Raw genomic sequence first — 13,298 nt, 5'->3', positions numbered from 1 at the left:
ATGCACTGAGTTTAGGGTCATTCAGCTTAATTACTGATCACTCTCCCACCCACACTGGAAATCTGTTTTAACTCTTGTTCTCTGAGCGGAATTTCAAGCTGAATGCAATCTCCTCAAAGGGCTGCTGAATTCCTGACCCCACACTTCAGCAGACTGTCTTCGATATAGCTTGACAGTGACTTGGTACTGAATTTTTTTTTTTTTTTTCTTTCTAAATCCCCTGTTGAGTGAGGTATGATGGCAGCATCACAATTTTAGTATCAACTGCAGAAGCTCCAAAGTTCCCCGTGATTGCAAATCCTGCTGCATTGGAACCGCTTGCCTTTTGTAATCCGTCAAAGAGAATGGGAGTTAGGGTGGCAGGAAGAGACTTCCGGGCGTTTTCAAATTTAACCGGAGTTAGAGGGCCATGCATAATGCAAGGTGAAGTTCCAGGCTGCTTGGCCAGATGCAATGGCGAGCCGGCCCGCAAGACTGTCTGATGCGGTACTTGCTGCCGCAGAATGCTCAAGGAAGATGCCTAAATGTTTCCTTCCTTTGGGGATGCCAGCGCGGGGAGCAGGGTTCACTGCAGCTCAACAAGCCTCTTGAGGCGAGGCCATTATGAGATCTTATTTTCCTCATGAAGATGTTTTCTATTCCCTAACATTTTGGATGCTGGAAATTCATCCTCTTCCTCATTTTGTGGCTCAGGTGAGTTTTTTCTAGCCATTGCTGCAAAATTTTTTTCATTTTGCCAGGTGAGTTCCTTTCTAGCCATTGCTGCAAAATGGGAATTGCTTGGAAACGACTTTTAAACTTTTCATTGGGATAAAGATTTTTGAAGAAGCAAATAACTGAACACCAAGGGATGCCCATTAGTATATTTTCAAATGTTACTTTTTTCCCCAAATGGTCAAACACCTTGCTTTTTGTTCCCTATAGACAACTAAAGAATTTAATAAGCCCACTGCATGCCTTAAAAAGGCTACAAACAAGCCACAAGATGTCTGCCAGATGCCTAAGGAATAAGACAAGAAGGCTACAATTCATTTCATGAAAGGTGGGTTCCTTTGGGGGTCTTGGAGGGATGCATCAATGAATGTATTGATGCATCCCTCTGACAACATGCATCTGTCTCTGTTGTCAGATGGAATTACATTCCATCTGACAACAGAGACAGTGCCTATAAACCACGGTAATGAAAGTCAGATTAGGCTCAGGGAAACTCTAGACACACGTTGGCAGGTTTGTTTTTGTTAACATTCCCTGTGAAGTGACAAGCATTATGTAAACAATATTTTTACCTTTAAAACTGAGCTTGGAGGTTATCTCTTCCCTTCCTCTTCATCTCCTGGATGTGAATTAGTCACTCCCTGTGATCGCATACCTCCTTGGGTAGGCCTCCCTGAGAAACTTACCAACTTACATTTATAATTGTTTGTGTTTGCCTGAGAGGTCTGAGGGGCAATCACCATGTCTCGTTCTTTTCTGTATTTCTAGTATCTTCCTGGGACAATGCCTGATACAGAAGAGCTGCCCGAGTGTATTTGAGCAAAACTTTATCACTGGTAACCAAGAATTTTCTATCCTAGTGAAAATACTTTTGGCCATGGTATGATCTTGTCCCATATAAAATGTTTCACTGAAACATTTCTCAGAGTTCAGTATGCGTGGATATGTTTGTTCCCTCTGAACATTTCCTCCACTCCAATAACAGTTATACAATGTACAGATGCCCCTCACAACTTTGCCTTCCAGGAAGTCAAGAGACTAAAAAACACAACTTGGAGCTCAACTGGGTAAACTTACTTCCTATTTGGCTTATTTACCTTCTATTCCTTCTCTCACATCTTCTTTTTAAACTCTTATTTGGATATTCTTATTTGTATTCGTCTTTTTCCCTAAGCCACCCTGGAGGCAAATACAGATGTTGTGGGGTCTAAAGCATATCCAAATCTGGGAGCTCTCTTTGAGAAAAGAATATTAACTTTAAAATATAAAATTAAATATGACATTAATTTTTTTTTTTTAAAGTTTAGAAGGATCCTAGGGGGGAATCCTGAAATTTAAGCTTCTTAGGTGAAATCCTTCTCTGAAACAACCTCAAAAATACTCATGAAAGATAAAGAGATGATATAGGTAGACAGAAAGGAAGCAGGATACCAGATAAGCTAATTCAGAAAGAGTCATTTAAAAATGAAGAGCAGAAAGGGAGTTAAGCAATAATCTTATCAAGCCCTGCACTTTGCAAAAGAGGAAACTGAAGGCACGAACAGAAGCAAGAGGCTTGTCCAAGTCAACACCTTTCTATTCAACATTGGAAGAGGTAATTCCTAGTTCTTGTTTGCTGAGACACTGCTCAACTTGCACAGAGGAAATAAAGCCCAGGTATGCATGAACTTCACCAGAAGGTTCTGTAGTACATGGCACATGAGTTTAATACTACTGCTTCTTCTAGAAGAGAAATGGTACTTCAATCAGAGACACACACACATGTTGAATAACCAAAGGGCTTCCTGTGCTAAAAGAATGAGCCGGTGTTCAGTGTAAATGCTCTTTCAGTTAGTTCCTTCTCCACTGGCCCTCCCCACTCCTATATTTATTTTAATGTTTGTTTCGAAGGAATTCTGCTGCAATTAAGAAGATGAGAACTTAGCAGAATTATATAATTGTTTTCTTCTCTTTCTCCTACTTCTTGCTATTTTACTAACTCTCCCACCAAGTAAATGGCTAAAGGGGGCCCAGTTAGGCAATGTGATGGCGATCTCAAAAATAAACATCCTAATCTTCTGAAGCAGATTGATGCAGTGCTAAAAGCCATAACTCCTTCTGAGAATCAAAGCAAAGTCAGCAGCTTTTCATGGAGGAAATCAGAAGGGACACAGATTTGGTATGCCTCAAACTGAGAGGAAATATTGCCCCTGTTGTGACAGATGGCTTGAGAAAAAGCCCATCAAGTAGATGACTAGGTCTTCAGAAGAATCCAGGCTACAGCCATCAGGAGCTAGAGCTCCAAAAAACCCAGTTGAAGTTGGTGGGTGGGTGGGTGATGAGAAAGAAAACATTCTGCAGCCGCATTCATAATCTGGAGAATTATTTCCAATGTCCTTCCAGCCCTGGTCCTTGGCACCACTGTTTTAATAGGAGGTATAGTGAGCTGTCTACTAGGAACTTGAAAGTGAAGGGAAATAAAGTTGCCTTCATAGAATTGTACCATGGAATCAATATATAAATGATCCAATCAAAGACAGCTAAAGTCATCTTACAACAACAGAAGCAGTCTAGGACCTGAGTATATGTGACAGACTTGACAGAGGTGACAGCAGCCTGAGGTAGCCTATTGACATATGTGAAGAACAGGATAACAGCCAATGAGAAGGAGGAAGCATAGAAAGAGGAGCACTGGGCTAGCATTGTCTCAGGAAGAGGGAGGGGTACCCTGTAAGCTCTCAGACCTTCAGTGTTCTGTTGGCATTAGGGAGGCTTACTGTGTGATAGGATGGGTGTGTCAGAATGTTTCAGCCTCATATTATTGGCATTCGGGTCATATTTTCCTGTCCCATGCTCACCAAGCAACCTTCTGATTATTATCTGGCTCTGGGAAGAGCCTTAATTACAAGGGAGAGAATACACTGGTCATAAGAACTTAACTATTCTGAATACCATCACAGTTATTTCATGTTCTGGATGAATAAATTAGGATTTAGAAACAACTTATCTCCCTAGATAGTTGCTGTCTCTAAAGGGAGAATTTACTCACTAGGCTGGGTTGAGTCCACGGTGTTAGATCTCAGTGAAATTGTCATGACAACAGCATCTCACTTTATTGTGTGCTTACTATGTGCCTGCCTCTGTTCTAAATACCTTAAGTGTATTAATTGATTTAATTTTTATAACAACCTTATGAGGTCAGCACTCAGGTTTATTTTACAGATGGGGGAAACTCAAACACAAAGAGCTTGCCCAAGGTCGTCTCTATCAGTTGGGAAGAAAACGAGATTTGAATCTAGAGGTCCAGGTTCCAGAGCTTGAGCCTATAACCACCACTCTATACTATCCCTTAGTTTATTGTATTTATCTCCAATCACCAAACACAAAAACAAACAAACAAAAAGACTCTGAAAACTAAAATGTTTTTCTCTTTTTTTCCCCTAAAATTCACCTGCAGCACAACATACCATGCTCTGAACTAATTTGGTGGCAAAACATGACTGGAAGGGGTATGAGGTGAGAATAATAACAGGTTTGCTGCAGAAATACTAAAATGTTTGATTAAGTGGTGCTACATCATATTGTGCTGTGGGTATGGTTAAATTATGTATCTACAATATATGTATTATGAAATCCTAATTTTGGAATTTTGAATTCCAAATTATACCTGGTTCCATGAGCTTCAGATAAGGACTGTGGATTGGTGGTTGTACATGAATAATTTGGTATTCTGGTTTTAGATATTGGGCCAGCAGCTGGGGTCCTACACATGAGGAAAGTGCTCTGAGTAGAGAGTGCTCTCTTACTGTGTTGATAGAATTGGGGTTCTGAGTCTCAAAGGATGGTGGACAGAGCCTGACAGTGCTCAAGTTACTTGAGGCCATGAATGCCATTTGGGAAGGTCTGTGAAGATCAGCCAGCCATGAGCAACCATGAAAAAAAAGTGAGTCTTTTTCCCATTTTGTTTCCTCCAAGATAGCTGACTAACTCTTCCTGTCAGAGATTGAAGACCCTTGTGTTAGAGCTCTTGAGCCATGAAGACCACACATTCTAGGAAACACGGGAAGATGGATGGGAGGTCAATGTACCCATGTGCACATTACAGCATTATTTAGGGTGACTTATTCACTCACCAAATAGTTGATCCCACAGACATTTATAAAGGCCAGGAATACAGCATGGTTCAGTTCTCAAATTGCTAACATTTTAGCTCTTGAAGTCAGGTAGACTGAAGTTTAAATCTTGTTCTGTAATGCATTTGCTGTGGGACCTTGGGACAACTTACTTATTAATCTTTGTGTGGCTGTGTTTCCTGATCTGTCAAATGTGGATAAAAATAGTACATACCCCATGAGGACCGTTGTAAGAATTTAATGTAAGAAAGCACTTAAAGCCCTTCACAAAGTATAAGATCCAATGGTTATTCTATTAATAAATAGAAGCTACCATTATTATTATTATTATTACAATTTTGGTTATAGAAAGTCAACCAATTGTAAGTGTACATATACTGTCAAGAATCCAGAGTGAAGCCTGGGTGGCTCAGTGGGTTAAGCCGCTGCCTTCAGCTCAGGTCATGATCTCAGGGTCCTGGGATCGAGTCCCACATCGGGCTCTCAGTTCAGCGGGGAGCCTGCTTCCCTCTCCCTCTCTCTCTGCCTGTCTCTCTAACTACTTGTGATCTCTATCAAATAATTAAATAAAACCTTTAAAAAAAAAGAATCTAGAGTGAAAAGAGCAATTGATTTTGCCAGGGAGGGTCTAGGTAGGCTGCACTAGAGGAGTAATCTTGAAAAAGGAGAATTATAATAAAGAGTGAGAGAAAGGCAATTGGAGAAAGGAATAAATCCAGTATCCGGCATGTTGACTTTGAGATCTTCCTAGACAGCTGGAAAAATCGGTCTGGATTCACGAAAAGGATTCCAGGCTGTAATTGACTGATTACTGTTAAGCCAATGTCACTAAGAACTAAAACCACAGGAACTGATGAAAAGGACAAGGGAAAAAAACCTGTAGACCGAGAAGAGGCGGTGTGGAGAGCTTGAAAATTTGAAACAAGGGCAGACAGGGAGCATTTGAAGGCAAAAAAATAACAAGCAGAAAACCAGGAAGAGAGGTAGGAGAAATCAGGTTTAGATAAGGCTGGCTTATCTAAGCAAGTGTCAAAAGGTTCAGACCCCAGTGGAGAACAGAGGAAGTAACTGAACTTTAACCTGAAAAGCAATACGGTGCAAAGTGCAGTCCTAGAAGTCAAGACATATGTGGGTTCCAATCCTCCTTCTCACCCTGACAAGTGGTGGAAACCTTAAACGGGGTACTTGAGCTCAGCATTCAGCAGATTCCACGTCTATAAAATGAAACTAATGGCATCTATAAGAGTGCTGTGAGTTAAGAATGAACTAATGCATGTAAAGCACTTAGGAAATTGAATAATGACATACACATGAGCACACCTGGGAAAATATAAATTGGTCAATGCAAATTTAATACAAGAGAAAATAATAGAATGATCATCAAATTACTTTCCATTACTCAGAAAAGCCCTAGATATTGTGTAACAATTCGAGTTGGATTTCTGAACAAACAAATAATGTCAATGCCAGACCAATTTAATTTTCTCTCTTTGAAGAATATTAGACTGTGTAGGTAAAAAGAAAGTGAAAGATTGAATACAGTGGAACTGGATGGGCTTTCTGTCTATCTTCCTGACATTTCTATCACTAGGCTGTAGAAATTGCTTAAAGCAGAAGGTCCCTGAAAGAGTGTTTTATAGAAAGTTATTAAGTGTTCTATGAACATTTATGTTTGGGAAACACAGAATAAAATAAGTTACTTTACTATAGGATTCTCAAATGTTTTTTAATAAGGTAATATGAAAGTCGTAGAGTCATTATAATTTATAGCATTTTCCAAACTTCTTTGGCATGGAATCTTTAAAAGGTCATAGAACACACCTTTGGAAGCAGAGGTGTAGACAATATTAGAGTATCTTTCTTAGAGTTATAATTTCTAAAGGTTGATTGTTGAGTTTTCAGCATCTATATGTAAAAAAATATTGTGTATTACTCCACAAGGACTGGAAATTTAAAAATGTGTTACTTAATAGTTTTATTCAGGAGCTAGACAATAGCAATCAAGTGAATCATAAGGAAGCATGAAGTTGGACAGAGTTGCTGTCTACTTGGAAGACAGAAATGAAATTCAAAGACATTGTGAATACTATCAGAAATAGAATGAAGATCAACAGGGAGAAGAAAGATTTCTTACAGAGAAAACATAAGCTTTGTAGAAAAAATAAGGAGAACATTTTGATACACACACACATATATATATATGGCTTTAAAAGACCAAGAAAACACAATGGGTCTTGAATAAAAAGCATGGTGTATAAAGATATAATCACAAAAGTTATTACTTCTGCCTCTAACAATTCTATTGTATTGAAAAGCATAGGGACATGTGATGTGTCTCACATATTATAGTGATGGATCTACTTTGAACACTGGGGCTCTACATTCTTCTTTCTTGGCTCTATACAGTCCTTACAAAAGTGGCCTTGGAGATGTTCCAGAATTCAGGACTTCCAAAGTCCTACCATTCACAGCAAAGTCCCGGTTTAGGGTACCTCTGAGTGCTGGGTTAATTGTCTGTGAAGGGAGATCTTCTGAGTTCTTCTGCTGAGAGTGGGCAGGAACTGACCTTCCTATCGAGAAATGATCCTGGCTGCTGAGATTCTGCTAAATCAAGAGATTACCCAGGATGCATGGTGTTTCTAGGCAATTGAGGAGTTGATGTTGAGGGTGAAGAGATGTAGCCACTCTTTTTATACCTCTTAGGTTTTGTATTCTTGTATTAGGATATGGCATATACTATGTGATCCTCTTAAATAATGGACTTGTGATGTACCACCTGGAGTTGTGTGTGTGTACGTGTGCACACAAGCATGTATGCTTGTGTGTAAGAAAAAGCTGGCATGAAATGAGAATCATAAGAGTGCCAGAAGTCCCATGTTGGCTGACATCTCCACACTAAAAAATTAGAAGACTTCTAAGACAAGCAACCCAGGAAGAGACAAGAAATTCTTATTATATGAAATGGAATTTGATGATGTTAATAGGGAGAAAAGAGAAACTGGGGTCAATATAGCTCTTTTGCTACTTAAAGAGAAAAAACTCACTGGAAATGACGAGATACTCAAGAAATCAGTGAACTACTAAAAAATAGGTCTTATAACAATTAAAACTGTCCAATAATGAAGAAGCATGCCTTATGAAAAAAAGTCCTAAAATTAAAATTATTTTCGAACATTTATTTTGTGACAGGTGTTATGCTGAACATATTACATGCAGCAGCCTGCTCAGTTCTCTTAAAATGCCTAGGAGGTGAGAATTGCTATTATTCTCGCATTACAGATGAGAAACTGAGCGCTGGAGAGATTAGTTTACTTTTTCAAGGTCACACAGCCAGTGAATAGATAAACTGTATTTGAACCTGTAACCTGTGTTCTAAGCCACTAAATTGCTTATTTTCATCCTCAGACACTGAAAGCACAGTCTGATGTGTCAGAAATTTAGTTTAAGGAGTTCTTGCCATTGTAAGGTTTTTCCACTGCAAGACTCTTTCATCTCTGAAATCCTTCATCTAATTTCTGCCATGTTGAAGACTGGAACATTGACTTGAGCCTCCTTGGGCATTGTGTCCCTCTGTCACCTTCGTATTTTAAAAAAGATGGGAAAAAGTCTAAAAGTCTGGAGAAGGCCAGTAAAATCTAAGGGATAGATGGGCAGTGGAGACCACAAAGAAAATTGCAAGAGGTTGCATTCCTTTGGCCAGGGAGTAATTGGTGATCTTCTCCAATATGCAAAAGATTCATCATTCCCATGGAGAATATAACAAAAAACCCACTGCAGTGAAAAAGCTCGGATGGTGCAAGAAGGGGTCCCCGGTGAAAATGTCTTGAAGTACGCAAGTCTTTGAAGCTCATTTATGGGTTGAAGAACTGTTATGTGAGAATAGGAGCCAACGCAGCTGGAGTTCGGCCTCACCTGCCTTTCTGGTCCCCTTGACAAGTTGATTGGCCCTGAGGTTGAACCAGAATGCCAACAAGAGTTTGTGAACCTTCCTCCATTCCATCCTGTCACCCTAAAGAAGCAGCAGACACTGGGACACCTGGGTGGCTCAGTTGGTTTAAGCAGCTGCCTTTGGCTCAGGTCATGATCCCAGCATCCTGGGATCGAGTCCCACATCTGGCTCCTTGCTCAGCAGGGAGCCTGCTTCTCCCTCTGCCTCTGCCTGCCATTCTGTCTGCCTGTGCTTGCTCTCTCTCTCTCTCTGACAAATAAATAAATAAAATCTTTAAAAAAAAAAAAAAAAAAGAAGCAGCAGACACTGAAAATGAAATTGGAGCTACTTCCACTTAGGGAAACCTTTAAAGCAAATGTGACAAGTGTGGTGATAGGGATTCTTGGTAGTCAGGCACAGGGGCTCCCAAACAAATAACCTCATGATTCCTTCTGAATTCATGAGTCTATGGCCCTGAACAACTGAGGACAGCCCAGAGTCTCTGTTAATAAAATCGCCTTGAAAAATCAACATTTCTGCTCAACAGAGCTTTATGTATTAATTTTAGGAGCTAGACTTTTTTTTCTTTAACACAGAAAGAAACGGAATCCCCTTACAAATAGAGATTTTTTTAATCTTTTGAAGAATATTTTTTTCTGCTTCATAGAAATTTTATCATAATTTCATGCCTCCATACTTCATGGCTTGTTACTCGCTCCATTACTCTTACATTTAACTTGATAAGGTCCTGGTTCCTGTGATATTAGTTTTTAGGTTTTGGCTTCTCACAGCTGCTGCTTTGAAGTACCTGATAACATTCTCAGCCTCACAAAGAGCCAGTGGCTTTTTTTTTTTTTTTAAAGATTTTATTTATTTATTTGACAGAGAGAGAGATCACAAGTAGATGGAGAGGCAGGCAGAGAGAGAGAGAGAGAGAGGGAAGCAGGCTCCCTGCTGAGCAGAGAGCCCAATGCGGGACTCGATCCCAGGACCCTGAGATCATGACCTGAGCTGAAGGCAGCGGCTTAACCCACTGAGCCACCCAGGCGCCCCGAGCCAGTGGCTTTTTAAGCCCTCATTCTCCCACTGCTCACTGTCCTGCTATTTCTGTTACTTCTCACTTTATGGGTATGTTCTCAACCTCACCCTTTCTTTACTTTTGAAAGAGGGCAAACTTTGGGCTTTCACAAGTGGCTAATGGGTCCATCCTTGGAATTGGGGAGTTTATTCTGGAAATAATCATGTCTTTCCCTGAGTGTGTCAGAGCATGTCTTCCTCTGGATCTTCAGGGATTTTAGTGGGGCGCACAGGGGTGGTAATGGGGAATCTCTCATGGTCCCTGGAAGCACAAGTAAGGCCTGCGCTCTTTTCACATGAACTCAGACATTCCTTTTCTTTTCTTTCTTTCTTTCTTTCTTTCTTTTTTTTTTTTTTTAAAGATTTTATTTATTTATCTGACAGAGACAAAGATCACAAGTAGGCAGAGAGGCAGGCAGAGAGAGAGGGGGAAGCAGGCTCCCTGCTGAGCAGAGAGCCCGATTTTGGCCTGAGCTGAAAGCAGAGGCTTAACCCACTGAGCCGCCCAGGTGCCCCAGACATTCCTTTTCTTAATGTAGTACCTGCAGGCCTACACAGTCACGCTTGGTAATCAAAAGGTGGCTCTACTAACAGGATCCAAGCCAGGCATGACTTCAACAGCTGGCATTTGGAAAAAGCCAATTAATTCATCAGGCGAAGTTAGGCTGTAGTGAAAACCGGACAGGGAAGCATCTTCTGGACAAAACATCCCTCAAGTTACCCAGTAGGGGAAATGGGATTAGAAACATTTAGAGAATTTCTGGAGTTGCCTATGGCTAAAATTAAGTTCCCACTGGGAGTTTTGAAGGCTGTTGTTATTTTAATAGGAAATTAATTTGGGGAGGAAAGCAAACATTTCCTGTTTCATCCACTTAGAAAAAAATGTCTCCTGATTTCCATCATTTCCCAACCCATTTGATGTGAATGTTGGAAGACTGAATTTAACAGATGATCCAAGTGTGAAAATGTGCTTACAAGTGGTGAAATAGAGACTAAAGCTTTAGCCGCATTTTGAAGAGGAATAGGATAGCCGTAAGAGGAACAGCACAATTGCAAGTGAAATTGAGAGGAACTGTCAGCTCATCTTGCACAGAATACGGTGTTAGAGAGCAAAGTTACTCACAGGTATTTGCAGTGCCTTTGGGGATGGGGAGATACGAGCCTGGACTCCAAGGCCGGCCCTGATAATTCTTCTTGCATTTCCCACAGTCTGGACCTGTGGTGTTGTGCTCACATTCACAGGTCAGTTTGCTGTTGTCATACACACACACAGTGGCGTGGAGATTACATTTGCACCTAAGCAGGAGAGAGACAAGAGTTCACTGTAAGTCAAGTTGGTCTTAGCAATCACGATCACGGAGGCTTTACCCATCTATCTCCTGGGGTGGCGGCTCTTACACCCCACAGTGATTGCTACGTAGAAGCTCTGGGCAAAATGTAGATCTGCAGGCCCCACCGTTAGAATCTTTTCAACAAGGGGGAAGAGGTGGGGTTAGGATATCGTCTGTCTCATCCCACCCTTCAAGGAATCCCAATACTAGTCATTCTGTTCAGTAGAAGCCTGAAGGTCCCATAAGACAATTGTACTACAAAATCAAGGGTTTCCCAATAGGTGTCCAAAATATTGCCACCAGTGAGCAGTTTTCTTGTGGTATTAGCAATCTATGACAATTTCATTTGGGTTTGAAGAGCAATGTTATCTTCTGTTTTTCTTTAAACCAGAAAGACAATTCTTATTTGTTTAAAAGGAAAGATAACCATGAAGACAATTTGCCGTTTAGGCTTATTTTATAGACCCACGCAGATCATAATCATAGAACCCACATTCCGGGCTCTAAAATGATATTACCCCAGATCAAAAGCTTTTCCCGCCAAGGCCTCTAATCAATCTGAATAGTCCTTAGATTTCCTAGTCACAGCAAATAAGGTAATTACAAGTCTTCCACAAATGGTCCAAACGACTCAGATAAAAGATGCTTAGAAGCCTAGAAAATAAAAAAAGACTATATGTGGCAGGGGTTTGAGGTCATTAGCAAATGTCTTGCCTTCGGTGCCTGTGAAGAGAGCTGTGATATATGAGAGGCAACAATGGAATATGCAATTTCCACAAAAATACATTCCCCTACCCAAAGTCTTGCACTGTAAAATTGCAAAGGCCAACTGGATATTTGTTGAGGTAGCAAGTTATAAATTGTAACATCCCAAGCAGAGGCCACATCCTCTGGGAAAGTAAAGCCTAGGTTGACAGGGTCACCATGACCAGAGGCCAGGATAGTGTATGCAGGAAGCAATGTGTCCACACACAGGGGAGAACTAAGACACCCGAGACGGGGGATAAAGGATCAAGACTTGTCAGAGTTGGAATCTGAAAATGTTACGTGTGTGTATGTGTCTGTCTGTCTGTAGATGTGTGTGCATTTTTAAACTAGTCCTGCCTCTTCTAGAAACTAGGACAAAAGTATAGAGAGCCAAATTACATAAAAACAAGGAAAGGTTGTAGGGCTTTACATTTGCTCTCCTTTGTGGGGAATATCACGAATTGGCAAAAGTAACAGTAGTCTTTCTTGGTAGGAAAATAAGATTCTTTAAGAACTGATGTTGGTTTCTATAATGTCTGTAAAGCAACATGCAAGTTTCTGTCTTGTACATGGATGATCTGTTTGGAACACTGACCCAAACTTATGGCAAGGAAGTGAAGGATGGGCTAAGACTATTACTGAGAGCTACTGGCCTCTCTTCTAACTAAAAGGTGTAGCCCCTAATGTAATTCCCACTCCCCACTCTCCAAACCTTCCTGGATAAGATCACACTTCTTCATCAGAGGTCTGCTACAATTTGCAATACTTGTAGCTATACTCTTCCCTCTGTATAGTTGTAAATTGTAATAAGCTGAAAGGCTACTATTTAAACAATACCTATTAAATTTAAACAAATAAACAGAACCTTTAATATTAACACACATACAGTCTTCTAAAAAGATAAGAGAAAAACAATTCAGTTAGGTGAAATAGACAGTGTTTAATTATGAGCTAGGTCTTATAACATTTTCCTCTATGCAGGGAGTCACTTGTGTTAAGTTGCTTGTGAAAGGATCTTTCCCCTTCCAACATTAGCACCTTTATTTATGGGTGTGTTTTTGTATATGGAAGATGTTAGAAACCTAGGTGACAGAAGCACCAACTTACACTGATTTAGCACCCTATCTGCTGTTAAAAATTCCAAATGAGGAAATGAACAACATGAACCCAAGAATATGCTTGTTTTATATGGGAAGACCAAGAATACAAGTAGTAATTGTAAATTGGATGAAATATCCTTTAACTGTTAATACTTTCATACTTGAAGTCACTTTCTTTTTTTTTTTTTTTAAGATTTTATTCATTTATTTGACAGACAGAGATCACAAGTAGGCAGAGAGGCAGGCAGAGAGAGCGGGGAGCCTGCTTCCCCCCCTCTCTCTCTGCCTG

General features: G+C 40.3%; 1 protein-coding gene across 2 annotated transcripts in view; it reads right to left on the bottom strand.

Moving 5' to 3' along the window:
* LOC111143062 (netrin G1) overlaps nucleotides 1–13,298 on the bottom strand; it is a 329,149-nt gene that overhangs the window by 71,911 nt on the left and 243,940 nt on the right. For both annotated transcript variants that reach the window (XM_022496503.1, XM_022496504.1), the window contains exon 4: nucleotides 10,955–11,127. In XM_022496503.1, the coding sequence (XP_022352211.1) occupies nucleotides 10,955–11,127 (173 nt within the window). The remainder of the gene's footprint in view (nucleotides 1–10,954; nucleotides 11,128–13,298) is intronic.

The sequence above is a fragment of the Enhydra lutris genome, unplaced genomic scaffold (assembly GCF_002288905.1).
Source record: "Enhydra lutris kenyoni isolate GAN:26980312 unplaced genomic scaffold, ASM228890v2 scaffoldscaffold9, whole genome shotgun sequence".
NCBI classification, from domain to species: domain Eukaryota; kingdom Metazoa; phylum Chordata; class Mammalia; order Carnivora; family Mustelidae; genus Enhydra; species Enhydra lutris.
This window is presented reverse-complemented; position numbering and strand designations above follow the sequence as displayed.